Source organism: Euprymna scolopes, chromosome 28 (genome assembly GCF_053919585.1).
Source record: "Euprymna scolopes isolate OS-2025 chromosome 28, ASM5391958v1, whole genome shotgun sequence".
NCBI lineage: Eukaryota > Metazoa > Mollusca > Cephalopoda > Sepiida > Sepiolidae > Euprymna > Euprymna scolopes.
The window spans coordinates 72,667,324-72,690,827 of NC_136509.1; the positions used below are offsets into that span (position 1 = coordinate 72,667,324).

The following is a 23,504-nucleotide window of genomic DNA, read 5'->3' on the forward strand; positions in this document are numbered from 1 at the left end:
GTTTACAAAACTGTCAATTTAAACGAACGTAGTCTTCAAGACTTGGGATGGAAAATGAGTTAATACTGAAATTTTTTGTGCACAGCAGATTTTTAAGCAAATGGTTTGTATGTATAATTTAGAATATCTGTTGGTCGGTAGGGCCCATTCCTAATTTTATTAAGTATATGCTGTTCGACTTTACTGTCCAATCTCAACGTAGCGGCACTGCAACCACATTTAAACTGATAAATCACATAATTATTATGGTGGTAGCGCGGGATGAAATATATTTTCTAAGAGGACGGCAAGAAATAAACATAAGGACATAAAACTCTGAATTACAAAAAAAAAAAATTCTTAAAAAAAAAAAAAGTAGAAGTGGAATATCATCTACATTCTATGAAATAGAAACAAATTCAATATGTTAAGAGAGTACTTGTTCATTATGATTGAATATAAAAAAAATGCATTTTAAGCAAACATTACGTAATTATGTGTCATATCAGAAAAAAGGGGTTCTTGGCCTTTGGGCTAGGATCAAAGTGTAGTATCTGTTCTGATGCTTCACTTCACATTTTAGGTCTTGGTTAGTGGAGGAGAAATCCTTCATTACTGATACATTTTTTTTATCTTTGCTACTAACAAGAGTGCCCCTTTTTTTGGGGAGCTGGTTTTGCACCACATTAAAACTTGTGTCTAACTCTGCCCTGGTGGGGAGGCATGTAAACAGACAAAAAAAATTATGTCATGTTGAAATTAGTAAAAATATTCCAAAAATTATGAAAAATGATTGAGTAAAAAAGTATTACAAATAAAAATAAAATTTATTAAAGAATGCAGTTTTTTTCATATTTATTAATTTTCTTCTATTGTGACTAATATTTCTCTAATGCAACTTTCAGCCAGGTTTCATCAGATTCAACATCTTCGTTATCACAAACTTATTTCCCTTGTTTTGTTAACTTCAGCAATTTCAAATTAGAAAATAGAGAATTTACAATAAATTTTTTTCCGTAAAAGAATGTTCTAGTAGATCTTCTTGGAATCACGTAAGTGTTTTACTCAAGACGTCAAGTTTTTTTGTTTTTTGTTTTTTTTTTTTACACAGTGGTCACCACTTATCAAAGCCTGGAAGCCACTCAGGGATAAGGGTTATTGCAAGTACAGTACGTTACTGTGGAGATTTAATGAAGTGTTTACTTAAGGGGGTGGTTCATTAGGAATTTGTTTACGTTGGACTTGAAGACATCCAGGTTGTAGTCAGGTGGGAAGCAGGCAGACGGAACAGAGTTCCACAGGCGTGTAGTTCTAAGAAAGAAGCTTTGTTCATGGAATCTACGTTTTGATTTGGGCACAGATAAAGAGTGGGGAAAATTTTTGATAGTGGATTCAGCTAGACGGGTGTTTTTCATGAAAGACTGGCGAGGGGGGACCAGAGATTGGAGTTCAGATGAGCACCTGCCATGGAAATAACATTCATGGGGAATATGAACAGGAACAAATACATTGAGGACATTGCAAAGGTGGGTTCCCTCTATCGTGCTAAAAAACTACTCACACCTAAGAGTTTCCTGTACCTTTAGAAGGCCACCATTTGCCCATGTATGGAGTATTGTTGCCACATTTTGGCTGGTGCATCTACCACTAGTCTCTCCCTCTTGGCTAGGATCCAAAAAGAGTTTTGTCAACTAAGCTCCAACTCTGTCCAATCGTTGCAATGTTGCGTCTCTGTGCCTGTTTTATTTTAATGGAATATGTTCTGATGAACTTGTTGCACTTGTGCCCCCTCAACGTACATATCCCCGACAAACCCGCTTAGCAATAAAATCTCACCCTTTCACTGTTGCCAAAAAGCTTTCTACTCGAATAGTTTTTTTCTCTTGAACAGCTAGACTTTGAAATTCCCTTCCTGCTACCTGGTTCTCTGACTGTACTGATATGCAGAAGTTTAAATGTAACGTAAACCAACATCTTGTTAATCTTTCCAAGGCATGGTCCCAAATCGTAGCCCCTTATGTCCAAGTGGCGATATGCCTTGTTATGGGTTTGAGTTGGAAAAAAAAAAAAAATAAATAAAGACATGTTTTTTTTCATTATCCAATGCACAAGTTATGTCAAGAGAATAAAAAAGGGACAACAATGAGGAGATAGAAATAAAAATACAAAAACTATATATGTATATCTGTATATATATATATATTTTTTTTTTACAATAATTTTTTTACATTTCCAGAAAATATACACTGAATTAAAAGCCGTCTTCAAATTTTCGTTTACTAGGAGGTGTTTTGAACGACATTTTGTCTAAAGATGAGAAAGTTGATGAAAGATGAGAAGGTTTTGTATTTTGTGATGCTGTAATTGTGCCAAACCCATCTTCATAAGCAATATCCTTGCCAAGATAAGACTGTTGGGAATTCTCAATCTGACTTTGTGACATGGCAGTTGATAAAAAGCCCAAAAAGTTCTCTTGTGTACTTTGGGGTATCGAGATATCATCAAAATACAGGCTTCTCTGTGAAGGGGTGTATCTATATGGCGAAGCAACTGGCGATTTCGCTTGGGTGGGCGTGTAGGTATCATCAGTAAAAAAAGAACTTGCCGGCCGATTTTTGTCTTCTTGCTTTTGTGAATTTCTGTTGATGAATGAAAGTCTTGGTGCCGACAAATTCCTATTAGTGGAATCAGCTGATGTCCTTTCTGGGGGTGGACTGGTAAAGCTTTCTCGTCCCTGGGACAACTCCCAAAACATGGGGATAGATTCTGGAATAGTTACCACAGTCTGGGATTGGGTAGGACTAAATATAAGAGGTGAGTCGGGTTCATCCAACGTTGAAGGGATATTGTATTCACTGGGGGGTAGTTTCGTTGCCGATTCGGATTCTCCTGATTCATATCCGCCCCAGTCCACCTGTTCAATTATAAAAAAATAGATTTAAATCAATTGTAGTCTCATCTTTAAGAATTTTTTTTTTTTTTACAAACATACACACACATATATATATATATAGCTCAAGAGTGTGAGTTCCGTTATAGAAGTATTGATTTAATTTGAATAAAATAAGATACGCATCAAGTGCACTTGAAAGCAATTTTACGAAAATAAACAAATATTTTACTTGTTTGAAATTTATAATTCAAATATATTTCAGAGTCAAACTCCATCCTCAGTATTTTTTTTAAAGAAATAAATACTGACGATGGAGTTAGACTCCGAAATATATTTAAATTATAGATTTCAAACAAGTAAAATATTTGTTTATTTTCGTAAAATTGCATTGTAATTTGGCTTTTAAGCGCACTTGATGTGTGTTTATATATATATATATATACTTCAAATACAGAATCTGAATTCACATCCATTTTGAAATTTGTTGAACATTTTTATTTTTTTCGTTATTTGGATCCTTTGGACTACTGTTTTCATCTTGAGTGCCATTTTCACAATGTTTTGGTTGATGTAAGTTGGGAATTTCTACAGAATTTTGAACAGAACTGCTTTCTATGGTAAGTAGCATGCTTTTGGTTCATCTGCTATGATTAGGTCCTAAGTAATTCACATTTTTTAGTATTGCTTGCACTGAGGATTTAACCTTCAACCTTCTTTATAATCAAATCTTACCTCATCCACTACGCCACGGACAAATCCAGTATCAACTTTAGGAGCCTTAAATCCATTTTGTTTCTAGATGTACAATCCTATTGCTTATTATAAATCACTTAATATACGAATAATCAATCCTCATCCCCAAAATTCAGAAACATAATAGAAAATTAGTTGTTAGTAATTAAAAAAAAAAAAAAACAGTAAAAATAATTAGATGTATATTTTTCTTAAAAAATTGTGTGAATTTGAATTTGTAAGAAGCCAATACAACAGTTTTTTTTTTTTTAAATAATAATAAAAAAAAACGACTCAGTTTTACAGGGTGGCCCATAAGTCACTTTACAGTTTGAAAATCAAATAACTTTTTCTTAAATGACTGTATTTAATTAATTCTTTTTTTATTACACAGTTTATAGTGTGGAAATTTGTTCTGACTTAATTACGAAAGATAATGTCTCGGCTTTGCAAAGTCGAGCTCTTTCTAAGCTATTCTTTATGCCAGTTCTTAATATCGGAAGTTGTAGTGACAGAATTTCCTGCGTATGTTTGCCTTACGTTCTTGGATGCTTCGAGGCTTATTTGCATACACTTTGTCTTTAAGATATCCCCAAAGCCAAAAGTCTAATTCTGTCAAATTAGATGAATGTGGAGACCATTCAAAATCGAAATTTCAAGAGATTTTCGATCCTAAAAAATCACAGTTAACAACTGCATTGTTGCTCTAGCTGTATGTGCAGTTGCTCCATTTTGTTTGCCACCAATACCCTGGCATGTTTACTAACTGAGGTTGACCAAATTCAATAGCATATCTTTTAAGAGGATATTGAATATTGAAATGGCGCATATAAGATCTTTGCATTGCAACAATTGACCGTCCATTTTCAAAGTGAAATTCAATTATCCTCACTCGTCGTTCTGTTGTAAACACAAAAACCTTCCAAAGATTCTATTTTATGATTCTGAAAAGAGAAATTAAAATATATTAATAGAAAAAAAGTTATTGAATTTTTAAAATGTAAAGTGACTTATGGGCCACCCCGTATAATTTTTTTTCAATATTTAAAAATTAAAAATGATTCAGTTTCAACAACATACATCTTCATCCAGGTGTGGAATCAGTTTATGCTGTGTTTTAAAAAGCATTTGTAGACATATATTCTGGAGAGATCTTGAATGCCTCCTAGACACTGTCCTTGAATGTCTAAAGTTTCTCTTTACAGGGATTTGTCCGAACAACCTGGTATCAGGATTTCCCTACAAGTAAACTTTGACTAAATATTCGAAATCGCATAATATCTGTAAACCAAAATAGATCTCTTCAGTATGGCTAATCGATACTGACTTTTACAAGGAATGCTGCACCTTCTCCAAGTGATGTTACCTCAGGTAACAACACAAAGCTGGATACTCAACCAGACTAGATGAATTCTTGTCCTGGAATCCAGTAAAACTCAAGAAAGGTAACATATTTAAATGGTTAATCGGGGAGAACTTTAATGAAATATTCGAATACGTACATATCTCATATAAATAATCGAATACGTACGTATCTCATATAAATATTTGAATACGTACGTATCTCATATAAATATTTGAATACGTACGTATCTCATATAAATATTCGAATACGTACCTATCTCATATAAATATTTGAATACGTACGTATCTCATATAAATATTCGAATACGTACCTATCTCATATAAATATTCGAATATGTATGTATCTCATATAAAGATCAAGCGTTAGCCCCCCTTGATTTTTAAAAACTTCAACTGAAGTAAAATGAAACAAAATTTTTTTATACTTATATATTATACTAGCCTAGGTGCCCGGCATTGCCCGGGTGTTTGAAGATGTGTGTTAAGCAAAAAAAAAAAAAAAAGTGGTAGTAGGCAGGCAGACTCCAACCCGTACTGCGAAGGAGGAAAAGAATGTGAAAAAAAATCTGACGTCTTTGCCGTTATGTCTATTGCTAAACCGGAAGTGGCGAAGATTAAAGCTAGTCAATCGAAAAGAGAGGATTATTTTCGAAAATATTGGCGAAAAAAGCGACTCCTCCTTGCAGAAAAGTATCCAGTTGTGGGTGAAGGAATTAATATTTTTAGCCAATTATTCGATATTTGTCATCTGAAGGGGCGAGCTTCAAAACGATAATGATCTCGTGAAAATCCATTGCCTCTGTCAAAAGTTTTAGGTATACATACATGCATACATTTAAACAGACAGGTGAGATTTATATATAGACTTTTATATATATAGATTACTATCTTACTTGTATGGGCTAAGAGAAGTTGTGTAATATCGTATTATACAAAACTTCCGTCCACACTGACATAAATAACAGTGTAATATATATATATATATATATATATATATATATATATATATATATATATATATATATATTATATATATATATATATATAAATTATATATGAATTTTTTCCCCTTTTCCTCGTACATATTTGTGAATTATTCCATGGATTTCAGCCTTTTGGATTATTTTGGACCATCTTCCAATTACGTGATTTCCTTGAATTTTACTTGTGCAAATGGAAATTCAATTAACTTTCTTGGATTTATATTTTGGGATTTTACCGTCATTGGATAATTTACCTTTCACCAGACTATCCATTCATGTGTAATCACCTTTTTCTTCACCATATTCCCTCTGCTTCACTTTTTTTTATCAAGTAAGATCTTTGACTTACTTGCAGTTTCATCAAATTCTTTTGTATGCAAAATCCGATCCCGCATTTTGCTAATTCCTACCCTCTGATGAGAAGGAAAGTATTTCTTTGAAACTCCGTGGATTAAGGACTATCTATTTATTTAATCCCCTCTTATGGCTAAATATGTTATATTAAAAAGATAATAAATATTAATTTTATTCTGTTTTTATTATTATTATTATTATTATTATTATCATTACTATTATGTTTATTGTTATTAATAATAATTTTAATATTGTTTTATTATTATTTTCTTCTTTTATTCATATATTTATCTAATAAAAACGCGAAAACTTTAAACTTATATCATTTAGCATAAAGGGCCTAATTAATGGTAGACGTATGTTTGAATTGCGTTGATTTTACTCGTGGACGTATGTAAGAGGATAAATATGCTAGCTGAATACATTCACTGCCTTTTTTGACACGTTCATTTCTGACGCTTGGATTGTATCTTCTCTTTTTGTATTTGTAATAATATGTTTCATTACTGAATTGTATAATTGTTCATAAATTGGTTGACACGCAGATCTTTTTCTTTTTCTTTTTCTATATACTGTCAAATTCTTACTTTCTCTCTTTCTCTATTTAACTAGATCTCATTATTCTTTCCTTTTCCTTCTAGTTCTTATTCTCTTTATAATAACCATTTATATCTTTTTTCTTTTCTTCTCCATATCATATATATATATTTTCTCTCTTCTTTTTCTCTCTATTTTGTTTTCTCTCTATTTTTATTCTCTATTTCTGTCTCTATTCCTTTTTTTCTCTTCTCAATCACTCTCTCCCCATTGTAATCTTTTAACTTTATTTAAATTGCCTCTCCCTTTTTACTTTTTTATTTAATTAAAGTTTTGGGTTTTAAGTTTTTTAACTCCAACTTCTAAAGAGTTCCTACCTAAAATAAAAATCCATTATTCATTGAACTTTTGAATAGTCAAGTCGCTGCCTGATGATATCTGTTGTTTGATTGAAACAAGTGGCTATTTGTAGCAGCGGGATGTGAGCATGTTTATATAACAATAAACAAGTATATATATATATATATATATATATATATATGCTAGCAGGTCGCCCAGCATAGCCCGGTCATAAAATGCACATAAATATTATATTTTAATTAATGCAGAACTCTTAGTTATTATAAACAGAAATACTGTAGGTATTAAACAAAATGTTAAATTTCTTTAAAAAAAAAAACGAAGTTAAGAAAATATGGGAGAAAACTGAGACATGTGCATGCGAGTATTATGTTTTTTCCAAACAGTTCACTTCTTGTAAGTAAAAAAAAATACTCAAACCAAAGTCAAGTACAATAACCATTAAGCCAGCTTGACATGATCTTTAAAAAGTGTTTTCAAACATAAGTAATCTGTCATGTACATTCGTGAAACAGTTGGCAGATAAAAATCTGATTGAACCTTTAGCAGCCCTTTTTAAAGTTTTCCACATCTAAATACCCTACGTACCAAATTTCAAGTGTGCAGATCAAAAATTCATTGAGTATATAAGTGATTCTCACTTTTATAGATATACTAGCATTTCAGAGTTATTGCGTAGGGAAATGTACACGCACACACGTTCACTTTTATAGATATATATATAAATAAATATAGTTTTAATCAAAAGTTGGAACCTGCATAACTCACTCCACCATTATATGTCTTCATTTGGTTCAGGTTGCACCTCTATATTCTATAAATTACCTTAATATACATACTAAACAATGCTTCAAGCAAACTATATTAACCTCTAAATGCATTGATATTACTTACAAAATTTAAAGTTGATTTTTGGAGAAGATCCATTTCTTTAATTTCTTCTTCCTCCTTCTCTTCCTCCTCCTCCTCCTCTACTTCCTTCTCCTCCTCCACTGCACTTTCTCTGTTAACTTCTGTTTCTTTTTCTCTTTCTCCTTCACTCTCCACTTGTTTTTCAACCTCTTTCTCCTCCTCTTCTTCGCTCAGTTCTTCGTCATTCCACAATTTGCAAAGCGTCTTTGTCAAAGCATATGACGACTTTGATATGTTCTCAGTCGATGGAATCTTTGTTTCAATACTTACATCTGTTGACTTGATCACTTTGTCCTAGGAATAAGCAAAGACAAATATTAACTCAAGATTAACTTGTACGGCAGCAAGTAACAGGTGTTGTGGTGCAAATCCAGAGTTTAATAATAAAACAAAAATATAGAAAAATTTTTATGATGTATGTACCTGTCATGGAACGAAAATGTCATATTCCAAAAATCACATTAATTGATCAAGTAGTTTTTTTTATATATAGAGGATCATTTACTATTAATTGTAGTCTTTAAAAGGCTGATTTGAATTTCTATTTCTGGAGAGGTTGTTAAGGGGGGGGGTGACCAATGATGAATTTTAAAGATGGTGGACCTACTCACTACCTCATAAAATTCGATTTTTTTAATTACAAAAAAAAAAAAAAAAAAAAAACCTGATTAATTTTTTGAGTGAGTTTTGGAACATGATATTTTCGGTCTGTGTCAAACAGATTTTTCTGTATATAAAATTTTTTTTTAATTCAGGATAAGAACCAATGTTTATTAATTTTTATTTATTGCGGACTATTATCCTCATCTGATAAGAATAATAGCCCGCAATAAATAAAAATTAATAAATAATACTCATCTCAATGAATTCCAATTAAAAATAATATAAGAACCAATGTTGTATCACATGCAAATGAATGGGCAACTGTTATACTAATGAGATCTGGATGACTTGGAGGTCCTGGATATGACCTTAAACTATATCCGATGGTGAGGCCCCAGCTTGCAGGCTTTGGGGAGTGTAGAGCCAGCCTTTATTGCCATTGCTCCCAGGTCCACTCTGATCCGGAGTGGTAGGGTCCCAACTATGGGTTAAATAGAAACTGACTTGAGAAAAAATATATGCTCTATGAAAAGATTTTCTTCAAAATCACTGGATTCGGCATTAAATAACCTGAAAAGGCTTGATATGCCGTAAAACAAAAACAACCAACCAACCATGATTTGGAGTAAGTTATCAAAAAAAAAAGCAAAGGTTGTTTTTAATTATGTATTTTTAAAAGGTACGAGCCCACAGAGATTGGTGCTGTAAAATTTGAAAGCGTGAGCTCATCTTATATTTTAGTTAGAGAATGGACACACAGTGTTAGTTAAGTTATAATAAAGATATTTTTTTAAGAAATAAAAATGTCTTGGTTATTTTTCTATGCCAGTATTTATTCCAACTGGATTGCTCACAGCCTGTGGGATACAGCATAATGAAACAATATTGAAAGGTCACTTTACATATATGAACTTTGAAAGGTTTGGATGGATTATATAATTTAAGGGGAAACTCAATAGCTTAATAGGAATAAATTAATACAAAATCCTTAGCTTAACGTTTACAGAGAATATGAATTGGAACAGATATATTGAAGGTATTGCCAAGGCTGCTGCAAAGAAGGTGGGCTCACTCTACCATGCTAGAGAGTTACTTACGCCTGAAAGTATTTTGTACCTCTACAACTATCTGCCCATGTCTGGAGAATAGTTGTAACATTTGGGCTGGTGCTTCTGCTCCTAGACAGGGTTCGAAAAAGAATCGCCAACCTAATAGGTTGCACTCTGTCAATCTAACTACAACCCTTGCCCCATTCATGAAATCTTGCATCCCGATGCCTATTTTACAATTATAATGGAAGGTGCTCTGACAGAATCCAAACATTTAAATGCCCTGATGAAAATACCCCTTACAAGCAGCAAAATTCCACCCCAAACATTTGACATTTCAAATTACAATATGAACGAGATTGTTTACTTTCATTCATTATTTACTATGGAATTTATCAAAATTAGGGTCCTTGGTAACACTGGGTGACCTCATAAGATGAAAACATCTATATACAGAAAAGATGAAAACATCTATATACAGAAAAGATGAAAACATCTATATATATATATATATATATATATATAAAAGATGAAAGCATCTATATACAGAAAAGATGAAAACATCTATATATATATATAAAAGATGAAAACATCTATATACAGAAAAGATGAAAACATCTATATATATATATAAAAGATGAAAACATCTATATACAAAAAAGATGAAAACATCTATATACAGAAAAGATGAAAACATCTATATATATATAAAAAAGATGAAAACATCTATATACAGAAAAGATGAAAACATCTATATATATATATAAAAGATGAAAACATCTATATACAGAAAAGATGAAAACATCTATATATATATATATAAAAGATGAAAATATGAAAATATATATATATATAAAAGATGAAAAGATGAAAATATATATATATATAAAAGATGAAAACATCTATATACAGAAATATTGAAATATAATATAGAAATATATATTGAAATATAATACAGAAATATATATATATATATAGATGAAAAGATGAAAATATATATATATAAAAGATGAAAACATCTATATACTGAAAAGATGAAAACATCTATTTATATAAAAGGTGAAAACATATATATACAGAAAAGATCAAAACATCTATATATATATATATATATATAAAAGATGAAAACATCTATATACAGAAAAGATGAAAACATACAGAAAAGATGAAAACATCTATATATATAAAAGATGAAAAGATCTATATACATAGAAGATGAAAACATCTATATACAGAAAAGATGAAAACATCTATATACAGAAAAGATGAAAAAATCTATATATATATAAAAGATGAAAACATCTATATACAGAAAAGATGAAAACATCTATATATATAAAAGATGAAAACATCTATATACAGAAAAGATGACAACATCTATATATATAAAAGATGAAAACATCTATATACAGAAAGGATGAAAACATCTATATGTATAAAAGATGAAAACATCTGTATACAGAAAAGATGAAAACATCTATATATATATATATATATATATAAAAGATGAAAACATCTATATACAGAAAAGATGAAAACATCTATATATATATATATATATAAAAGATGAAAACATCTATATGTATAAAAGATGAAAACATCTATATACATAAAAGATGTAAACATCTATATACAGAAAAGATGAAAGCATCTATATACAGAAAAGATAAAAACATCTATATATATATATATATATATATATATATATATATATAAAATATCAATATAAATATATATTATATATATATATATATATATAAAAGATGAAAACATCTACATATAGAAAAGATGAAAACATCTACATATAGAAAAGATGAAAACATCTACATATAGAAAAGATGAAAACATCTATATACATAAAAGATGAAAACATCTATATATCTAAAAGATGAAAACATCTATATATCTAAAAGATGAAAACATCTATATATCTAAAAGATGAAAACATCTATATATCTAAAAGATGAAAACATCTATATATCTAAAAGATGAAAACATCTATATACAGAAAAGATGAAAAAATCTATATATATCTCAAAGATGAAAACATCTATATACAGAAAAGATGAAAACATCTGTATATATATATAAAAGATGAAAACATCTATATATATATAAAAGATGAAAACATCTATATATATATAAAAGATGAAAACATCTACATATAGAAAAGATGAAAACATCTATATAAATAAAAGATGAAAACATCTATATATCTAAAAGATGAAAACATCTATATATCTAAAAGATGAAAACGTCTATATATCTAAAAGATGAAAACATCTATATACAGAAAAGATGAAAAAATCTATATATATCTAAAAGATGAAAACATCTATATACAGAAAAGATGAAAACATCTATATATATAAAAGATGAAAACATCTATATACAGAAAAGATGAAACCATCTATATATCTAAAAGATGAAAACACCTATATACAGAAAAGATGAAAACATCTATATATCTAAAAGATGAAAACATCTATATACAGAAAAGATGAAAACATCTATATATCTAAAAGATGAAAACGTCTATATACAGAAAAGATGAAAACATCTATATATCTAAAAGATGAAAACATCTATATATCTAAAAGATGAAAACATCTATATACAGAAAAGATGAAAACATCTATATATCTAAAAGATGAAAACATCTATATATAGAGAAGATGAAAACATCTATATATCTAAAAGATGAAAACATCTATATACAGAAAAGATGAAAACATCTATATATATAAAAGATGAAAACATCTATATACAGAAAAGATGAAAACATCTATATATCTAAAAGATGAAAACATCTATATACAAAAAAGATGAAAACATCTATATACAAAAAAGATGAAAACATCTATATACAGAAAAGATGAAAACATCTATATATCTAAAAGATGAAAACGTCTATATACAGAAAAGATGAAAACATCTATATATCTAAAAGATGAAAACATCTATATATCTAAAAGATGAAAACATCTATATACAGAAAAGATGAAAACATCTATATATCTAAAAGATGAAAACATCTATATATAGAGAAGATGAAAACATCTATATATCTAAAAGATGAAAACATCTATATACAGAAAAGATGAAAACATCTATATATATAAAAGATGAAAACATCTATATACAGAAAAGATGAAAACATCTATATATCTAAAAGATGAAAACATCTATATACAAAAAAGATGAAAACATCTATATACATAAAAGATGAAAACATCTATATACATAAAAGATGAAAACGTCTATATATCTAAAAGATGAAAACGTCTATATACAGAAAAGATGAAAACATCTATATATCTAAAAGATGAAAACATCTATATATCTAAAAGATGAAAACATCTATATACAGAAAAGATGAAAACATCTATATATCTAAAAGATGAAAACATCTATATATAGAGAAGATGAAAACATCTATATATCTAAAAGATGAAAACATCTATATACAGAAAAGATGAAAACATCTATATATATAAAAGATGAAAACATCTATATACAGAAAAGATGAAAACATCTATATATCTAAAAGATGAAAACATCTATATACAAAAAAGATGAAAACATCTATATACATAAAAGATGAAAACATCTATATACATAAAAGATGAAAACATCTATATACATAAAAGATGAAAACATCTATATACATAAAAGATGAAAACATATATATATAAAAGATGAAAACATCTATATATCTAAAAGATGAAAACATCTATATACAGAAAAGATGAAAACATCCATATACAGAAAAGATGAAAACATCTATACATATATAAAAGATGAAAACATCTATATAGAGAAAAGATAAAAGCATCTATATATATATATATATATATATGAAAACCTGAAAAAAATATGAAAAGATGAAAACCTCTATATATATAAAAGATGAAAACATCTCTCTCTATATATATAAAAGATGAAAACATCTCTCTCTCTCTCTCTATATATATATATATATATATATATATATATATATATATATATAAAATGAAAACATCTATATATATATATATATAAAAGGTGAAAACATCTATATACAGAAAAGATGAAAACATCTATATACAGAAAAGATGAAAAAGAGGATTTGTTTGTCTACGAAAGGCTTTTTTGGGTGGGGGGTTCTTGCATCGATTACATTCCCGGAGAAGTTTTCTTATACTTCCTAGATCATAATATCTCACATTTGCAAAGGGACATCGTTTCTATCTTTTTTTTTTTTGATTGAGTTTTAAGAAATTCCTATCATTCAATCGTTTCTAGTTTTTGTTTGTCTTTTTCATATAAATAAAGCGAAATTAATCGAATGCAAATGCCTGGCCTTCGAGCCGGGTAGTATCTGTTCTGTAATTGTAATAACTTCCATGACCTATTTTTTTTGCAATGCAGATCTCCTCTTCCACGTCACCTTCCATTCAGTCTTGAAGGATAAAGGACACCCCTTAGGGCAAGTGTCGCGCAAATCCCTAACCCCACCTCTCCTGAATCGGCACTGTTTTGGGTTCAGTGGCAAGGAGAAGACCAGGACGACTGAAAACAATGCCGAGATAAGCGGAGAGCACCTGAAAGTCCCAAATGGTCACCCATTTAGTACTGACCAGGTTCAACGTTGCTTAACTTCAGTGATCCATCGGGAAGCGGTGTGTTAACGTGATTATGCCATATATGTATTATGAACCATGTCTCACGTGTTCAGATTCTCAACCCGACTTACCGATTCAATTCCATCCACCATCCATTTACTTTCTCTCAACGTCGAACAACAGGTCATGCAGCTTTCAGTCATAATGTCTTCATCAGATTCAACATCCTCATTATCACATTGTGGCATACAAAGGCGGCAAAGTATGTGGCTATCGGGTGGGACTGAGAGAGCTGAAAGGAGGATCATAGATGATGGCTTAGCAAACAGAAAATTTTTAAATATTACAAGTACAAAACAAGCACAATATTAAAAACTAGCTACACCAACATGGCGTTGTCCCTGTGGTCTTTACTTTCAGTTTTAAAAGAAATTTTTTTTTTTTCAAATTATACTACTCTGTTTTATCAAATTTTAATTTGAGAAAACAGAGTATAATTTAAATAATAAAAAAAAATTTTTTTTTCAAATTATACTACTCTGTTTTATCAAATTTTAATTTGAGAAAACAGAGTATAATTTAAATAATAAAAAAAAATTTTTTTTTCAAATTATACTACGCTGTTTTATCAAATTTTAATTTGAGAAAACAGAGTATAATTTAAATAAAAAATTTTTTTTTTTTTTCAAATTATACTACTCTGTTTTATCAAATTTTAATTTGAGAAAACAGAGTATATTTCAAATTATACTACGCTGTTTTATCAAATTTTAATTTGAGAAAACAGAGTATAATTTTTCTTTTCTGATGAGCTAAACTGGAAAAAAAAAAAAAAACGATACCTCTGACTTTTGATGGTGATTTCTTGCTTCTCCATAATAATGAAAATGATTTTGCCAGGTACATTTTGTTTTAACTCATGTGATGAGAATGAAATATATATATATATATATATATATATATATATATATATATATATATATGAAAACAATAGGAGCGGGAAATAAAGTCACAGAACTATATATTGGTGGATATAGATTGGTTCATTTATTCAATAATGGAATACAATCGATTAATAACTGAACCAATCTATATCCACCAATATATAGTTCTGTGACTTCATTTCACACTTCTATTGTTTTCATATATAAGCTCCAATGATATTTGTCGAGCTCATAGAATTGAGCTCGCTCTTTTCCTCTAACGCTCTAAGCTATATATATATATATATATATATATATATATATATATATATATATATATAAAAGAATAACAGTATAGGATAATGTTGCTAAATAGGGTTTCCAGATGATATGAGAAAAATAAGTCATTAAAAATGTTTCTTATTTTAAATTTTATTACATGCGGAGTCATTTTGAGTAAAATTTAATTTATTTTACCCATCAAAACACAAGAAATACAGATTTGAAATGTGTAAACGATTTAATCGTGTAAGAATCCAATATGGCTACCCTCAACCAGGCCTTAAAGCATGAAGCAGCCTTGACCTTGCGATCAAAAACTAAAATAGAGTTTAACAAAACAAAATTAGGCAAAAAATAATTTAAACAACTTTTTTTTTACAGAACGAACCGAGGCAAAGCTGACAAAGCAGAACATGAGAATTTAAACAACTTTAATTTTTAATCATATAAAATAAATAAAAAAGCATGCAAAATAATTTAAACAACTTTTATACAATTTAATTTTTATATTAAATTTTCTGATGCAATCTAGAATGACAAATAATTTAAATAACTTTTTAACAAAATTTTTTAAAAATTGAAAATGACAAATATTTTATAAAAGCTACGTTTACAATTCCTCTACAACTTTTGTCGCATTTTCATTTTTTGTAACGTTAAAAACTAGATGTTGGCGTTATTAATATTATAAGCTTTTTTACAGAAAAAAAAAGTCGCCACAGCTTTAAAAGCTTCATCCTTGTTTTATTAAAGAGTTTCATTCTTTGTATTTTTTTAAGGTTAAAGGTAGTTTCATTCTTTGTATTTTTTTAAATATATTTTTTAAAGGTAGTTTCATTCTTTGTATTTTTTTAAATATATTTTTTAAAGGTAGTTTCATTCTTTGTATTTTTTTAAATATATTTTTTAAAGGTAGTTTCATTCTTTGTATTTTTTTAAAGGTATTTTTTAAAGGTAATTTCATTCTTTGTATTTTTTTTAAAGATATTTTTTAAAGGTAGTTTCATTCTTTGTATTTTTTAAAAGGTATTTTTTAAAGGTAGTTTCATCTTTGTATTTTTTAAAGGTAGTTTCATTCTTTGTATTTTTTTAAAGGTATTTTTATTCTTTGTATTTTTTAAAGGTATTTTTTGAAGGTAGTTTCATTCTTTGTATTTTTTAAAGGTATTTTTTAAAGGTAGTTTCATCTTTGTATTTTTTAAAGGTATTTTTTAAAGGTAGTTTCATTCTTTGTATTTTTTAAAGGTATTTTTTAAAGGTAGTTTTATTCTTTGTATTTTTTAAAGGTATTTTTTAAAGGTAGTTTTATTCTTTGTATTTTTTAAAGGTATTTTTTAAAGGTAGTTTTATTCTTTGTATTTTTTAAAGGTATTTTTTGAAGGTAGTTTCATTCTTTGTATTTAAGGCTTAAGGTAGTTTCATTCTTTGTATTTTTTTAAAGGTATTTTTTAAAGGTAGTTTCATTCTTTGTATTTAAGGTTTAAGGTAGTTTCATTCTTTGTATTTTTTTTAAAGATATTTTTTAAAGGTAGTTTCATTCTTTGTATTTTTTTAAAGGTATTTTTTAAAGGTAGTTTCATTCTTTGTATTTTTTTAAAGGTATTTTTTTAAAGGTAGTTTCATTCTTTGTATTTTTTTAAAGGTAGTTTCATTCTTTGTATTTTTTTAAAGATATTTTTTAAAGGTAGTTTCATTCTTTGTATTTTTTTAAAGGTATTTTTTAAAGGTAGTTTCATTCTTTGTATTTTTTTAAAGGTATTTTTTAAAGGTAGTTTCATTCTTTGTATTTTTTTAAAGGTATTTTTTAAAGGTAGTTTCATTCTTTGTATTTTTTTAAAGGTATTTTTTAAAGGTAGTTTCATTCTTTGTATTTTTTTAAAGATATTTTTTAAAGGTAGTTTCATTCTTTGTATTTTTTTAAAGGTATTTTTTAAAGGTAGTTTCATTCTTTGTATTTTTTTTAAAGGTAGTTTTATTCTTTATATTTTTTTAAAGGTATTTTTTAAAGGTAGTTTCATTCTTTGTATTTTTTTAAAGGTAGTTTCATTCTTTGTATTTTTTTAAAGGTATTTTTTAAAGGTAGTTTCATTCTTTGTATTTTTTTAAAGGTATTTTTTAAAGGTAGTTTCATTCTTTGTATTTTTTTAAAGGTATTTTTTAAAGGTAGTTTCATTCTTTGTATTTTTTTAAAGGTATTTTTTAAAGGTAGTTTCATTCTTTGTATTTTTTTAAAGATATTTTTTAAAGGTAGTTTCATTCTTTGTATTTTTTTAAAGGTATTTTTTAAAGGTAGTTTCATTCTTTGTATTTTTTTTAAAGGTAGTTTTATTCTTTGTATTTTTTAAAGGTAGTTTCATTCTTTGTATTTAAGGTTTATTGTAGTTTCATTCTTTGTATTTTTTTAAGGTTTAAGGTAATTTTACAAACCTTACCATAAAATTTATTTTTTAATTAAAATAAAAAAAGTTGCCACAGCTCCCTTTTTAAATGTTTTCATTTAATGAAAATATCGTTGATTTTCTCTTAATAGTCGTGTGCACTAGACTAGATTTTGAATTATTAATGTTATCAACTTTGTTCCATAAAAAAAAAAAAATTCGTTGCAGCTTTCCTTTTTTTTTTAATGTTTTGACTCAATAAAAAATATCGTTGCATTGAGCATCCTAAATCACGAGATAAAAAAGTGAACAAATCCCTTAGTAAAAAAGAGTTTTCTCCTTCTGCACATTGAACAATTGAAACCAGCGCCCTATAATCTACCTTTGCAAGTAATTAATATAAATTAAAACGAAATAAGTCATTTTTAGCTGGCGTGTACATTAGGTCCCTCCAAACTGTTGTGCACCACGTCATCATTCTAAACAAAAAACACGACGTCATCAGTTCGTGTGTTTATTGTAATTTCTATGGAAGAGCATTAGCACTGTAAAATTTATTTGCAAATAACGTTATTTTAATATCGTTATTATTTTAGAACGGTAAAATAAGTGCATAAGTTCACAAAAATGTAATTTCTCAGATATTACGAAAAACTACTAGTCCGTGTTAATGATTTGAAGATATAAGAAAAAAACTCGCAAAGAATTCAAAATTTATACATTGAATGATAAATTTATCAGAAATTTCTGAATAAATAAAATATACAATAAAAAATGAACAATAAAAATGTACAAAAAATAATATAAGACTTAACTTTTGTAAATCAAATAGATTTTTAATAACGAACTAGACAGACGATAAAATTAATTTTAATCTGTTCTGTTGATACATGTATCTACAAATGCTTGTCCGTACAGGCTTCTGTACATTTTTGAAAAAAAGCGCAAATTTTGATTTCAACCTCTGTCATTTTAAATAATCAAATCGAAACGAATTTTTTTTTGGTCGATTTTTCTTTTGCAATTTTTATTATCTCAAGAGTCGTTTATTATATTATATGAATATATTTTTTTAATATTAGAAACCTGTTATATAAAAAATCGGTTTGAACTTCATATTGCGTAATATTTGAATTTAATATCATTTAAAGCTTTTTAAAAATAATTATTTTATAGAATTCGTTTTTTTTTTTTTGTGTTGTAATTCAAATAATTATGTTACCGAGAAAAAAGAAATCAAGAAAAATTGTTCATTTTATTTTTTTTAACATAATATTAATGATTTTATGTCGAATTTTATTTACAACTTTGAGGTAAGTGAAAAAGAATTATGTGATTTTATATATATATATATATATATATATATATATATATATATATATATATATATATATAAATATAACTATTTTTTATTTATTTGATCTTTCCAGCTTTAAAAAATGTTGAAATTTTTATCGACCTACAATTATTTTTTTCAATTTTCGTAACATAAAAATATTGTGTGTGTGGGGGATGGGGGGAGGTGTAGAACACCTAAAAAAAACATCCTCTAATATATTTAACGAAACCTACTTTTCATATGTAAGTTTATTTAATAATGAATAAATATCGAAAATTTCAGGTGAATATGACTATCATTTGATTTTTGCTAGATTTTTAAAACATAGGTGTGTCAACGGCTTAAAACACGTTACTACATAGGAACGTTGTTTTAATGCGTCGATAATGTAAACACGATTTTTGTCTCGCATTTTCATTATTTTTGTAAGCTGTAAAAAATTAAAAAAATATTAGCAGTTTATTTGAAGCTTCTTCTTTTAAATAGTAAAATAAGTTAGGATGATAATAAATTAATTACAGTTACATCGTGTTACATACGGGGGGGGAGGGGGTAAAACTGTGGCGCGCGTTGGAAGTACCCAGTTAAAAAACGACCCTGGTGTCTAACTCTGTCCCGTGGGGAGGCATAGTAAATAGGTACATACACCAAATATTAATAGGGGAAATAACTTTTGTATTTAAAATACAGAATTATCTCCCTTTTTACACACACACACACACACAATTCAGCCCGGCGTTGCTGGGGTGTTTGGTGGTATATATGCGGCAAAAAAAAAAAAAAAAAAAAAAAAACCGTCAATTTTTTTAAAAACTTTGACCCCTATTATCATCCCTAAAATTTATTGTTTTAGGCTCAAATCAAGTTATTAAGTTAGATTCATGTCCAAGGAACCTATATCTAAAATTTCAAGTGTTTTGCCCCAAAATTGTTGAAGGAGTTAGGTAGAGTTCTCAAAGGTCAAATCGTTGAACTTTGACCCCTTAATAGCCAGATTTCTGGCCGAAAACGGATTACAAAGTTTTTCCCAAATCTCAGTACCCTGTATATCAAATCTCGAGTCTGTAGACTGAAAATTGACAAAGTTATTGCGTTGGAAAATGTACACAGACAGACAGATACACAGACACGTTCACTTTTATAGATTAAACAAAAATATATACGTACTAGCATTTCAGCCCGGCGTTGCCCGGGTGTTTGGATGTGTATGTTGAGCAAAAAAAAAAAAAAAGTGGTAGTAGGCAGGCAGGCTCGAACCCGTACCGCAAAGGAGGAAAAGAACGGGGTAAAACCTGATGTTTATGCTGTTACGACCACCGCCAAACCGGAAGCGACATTTTTTAAAATTAAGGCTAGACAATCTAAAGGAGAGGATAACTTTAAAAAATATCGGCGAAAAAAGTGACTACCCCGCCTGTAGACAAGTGCCTAGTTAAAGGGGAAAATATTAATGTTTTTAGCCAATTTTTCGATATCTGTCATATGAAAGGTCGAACTTTAAAACAATACTGATCTTGGTAAATCCATCCCCTCTATTGAAAGTTTAAGGCAGACATGCAAACAGACAGGAAGGAGAAAAATCCTTTTCCGTTATGGTACAAAATGAGTTCTTGCTGTGAATGTCTTATGAAAAGAAACCCCTTTAGCACATTCCATGAAAATAACAGACGAATAGACTAACAATGCTTTTTCTTTTGAAAAAAAAAAAAGGAAAAAAAAAAGGATTGTAGGGAAGAGGACAGACCCTAACCTCCACACCTACACATCCACACACACACACACACACATCCACTAGATTTTGAAGTCGATCTGATTATATTTGTATAGTAAGATACAAAACCTAAAATATCCATTCTTTATTTCTCATATTTTTTAAAGTAATCCATATTTTTGTAGAATATACATAAATCTACTACATATATATATACTAGCTGGACACCCTGCTAGTCGTACAATATGCTTAAACATGATATTTTAAATTCATCCTCTATTGAATATTATATATTACGAGGAATAATTTGCCTGGTGGACTAATTCACAAAAAAAAAAATAAATAAAAAAATAAATTAAAAAAAAAAATTAAAATAAGATAAATAATAATGAAATTTTATCTGTGTTTGTTTACAATACCACGTCAGCTGATGAATGCCTGGAAAAGTCACTTTTGATTAATGTTTAATTTTTAAATACACAAAGGAAGAAATGATTTCCAGCGATTTTAAATGCTACCTCGTCTTTGGTCATAAATTGAACTCATTAATAAAAAAAATTAAAATAAAATGGTGAGGTACACCTGGGCTTGAACACGGGATCATTCGATATGTAGCCGAATGCTCTACAACTGAGCTAGGTTTCCAGACGTCAACAAATCTGTTTTTTTTTTTAAGAAGAAATTATTTGTTGAGATTTTATTATCTGCCTTGCCAGTGCAACCTAAAATATTTCCCTGTAAAAATTATTTTTTATCTTTAAGAAAGAAAAGCTATTTTTAAGACTGAATTCTTTTTTGATTTTCAATACTTATCGAACGAATTTCTGTATAAAACATACCTAAGAACACTGCCAGACATAAATTACCTTTGTGTGAAATTTACACAAGATAGGCTCAGCCATTTCGGAACCTACACACACACACACACACAAAGTGACTTTATATATATATATATATATATATATATATATATATATATATATATATATACACACCGTATATATTTTACCATCACTGGATTTTTTATCTTCCACCAGACTATCCATTCATGTGTAATCACCTTTTTCTTCACCATATTCCCTCTGCTTCACTTTTTTTGTTTTCAAGTAAGATCTTTAACTTACTTGTTGTTTCATCAAATACTTCTGCATGCAAAATCCGATCCCGAATTTTGCTAATTCCTACCCTCTGATGAGAAGGAAAGTATTTCTTCGAAACTCTGCGGATTAAGGACTATCCATTTATCTAGTGTTTCCTTTTCAGATTAAATATGTTTTTAACTCATTTCAAAGTGTTTTTTAACATATTTTATTAACTGTTTGCTCATATATATATATATATATATATATAATGGAAATCACTCCAGATAAGGCGTGAAGTCACTTAATGTAAGGAGCTAAAAAAATTAAAAAAACAAAAATACTACTTCATGTTCAAAAACAAACCAACAATGAATATTAGATAGACAGATTCTGACCCAGAAAACAGCAATTCTTCCCCCTTTGTCAGAGATAAATTAAGGGAAGCGCAAGTTATAATGTTGTCGAGTGAATAATAAAAATATTAAAAAACCTTGTTAAACTTTGTAACATATTTCCATTCTATGGAGATCAGGCGCGAACGAACACCCCATAATTTTATTATACCATATTTCTTCAAACTGAAACCTAATTATCAAAGTATACTTACGCAGATAGATATGAAAAGTCTTTATTAAAGTTTGTGTCTATTTCCATTCTATGGAGGCCAGGTGCGAACGCAGACCCCAAAATTTTATTATACCATCCCTATTAAAGTTAAACCATACTTATCAAAGTATTCTTATATACATCTATATCAAAAACACTTGTAAACGTTTTTTTTTTAATTTTTTATTTCCATACTGTGTGGACCAGGCGCGAACGCAGACCCCACAATTTTAATGAATCATAATTATGCCAGATCAAACATACCCATTCCTGTGTGTCGATACATCTTCTATCATTATATGTGATCAGTTTTCTATAATAGTCAACCATATAGGAGCCTATTAATAAACCCAGACAACACACTGGCGTTATTATTTTCGTAAGCGAGGGGGGGAGGAGGGAGATAATATAGGTTAAAATTATGAATAATGATTGCCGAAATTAGAAAATTGTCCGAGAATTATTGTTGCAATATTTTGGAGAATAATGGGGTATGATCCCACACATTCGGACGATTCTAGTTATAAACGATGCTGCTAAGAACTGACGAATCAAATTAATTCACGTTCTGCTACCAACCAATCAGAAACCAGAATTGCTTCATAAATATTAAACCTTTTCTGGAGCAATTTCACATGTTCTTTTCCCGGGTTTCGACACGGTAAGAATATTTTGTTCTGTGGAACTGTCTACTACAAACAAGTCACCTCCCAGGACTTGTGTGTAACAGCGAACCATCTAAAACTGTTCTGAAACTCAAAATGGATTACACTTCTAGAATTATGAAAAATGATGAAATGTGAGTTAAATGT

The 23,504-nt window shown here is 28.7% G+C and overlaps 1 protein-coding gene and 1 pseudogene across 3 annotated transcripts in view; one reads left to right on the top strand and one right to left on the bottom strand.

The window, feature by feature from the left end:
- Positions 1 to 493: 493 nt before the first annotated feature.
- Positions 494 to 638, top strand: LOC145249900 (U2 spliceosomal RNA; annotated as a pseudogene).
- A 1,535-nt stretch (positions 639 to 2,173) lies between these two features.
- The window catches only part of LOC145249692 (uncharacterized), a 78,029-nt gene continuing 56,698 nt past the window's right edge, over positions 2,174 to 23,504 (bottom strand). For all 3 annotated transcript variants that reach the window (XM_080111494.1, XM_080111495.1, XM_080111492.1), the window contains exons 14-16: positions 14,503 to 14,663; positions 8,098 to 8,409; positions 2,174 to 2,893 (exon numbers count right to left, since the gene is read on the bottom strand). In XM_080111494.1, the coding sequence (XP_079967620.1) occupies positions 2,231 to 2,893; positions 8,098 to 8,409; positions 14,503 to 14,663 (1,136 nt within the window). In that variant the 3' untranslated portion in view covers positions 2,174 to 2,230. The remainder of the gene's footprint in view (positions 2,894 to 8,097; positions 8,410 to 14,502; positions 14,664 to 23,504) is intronic.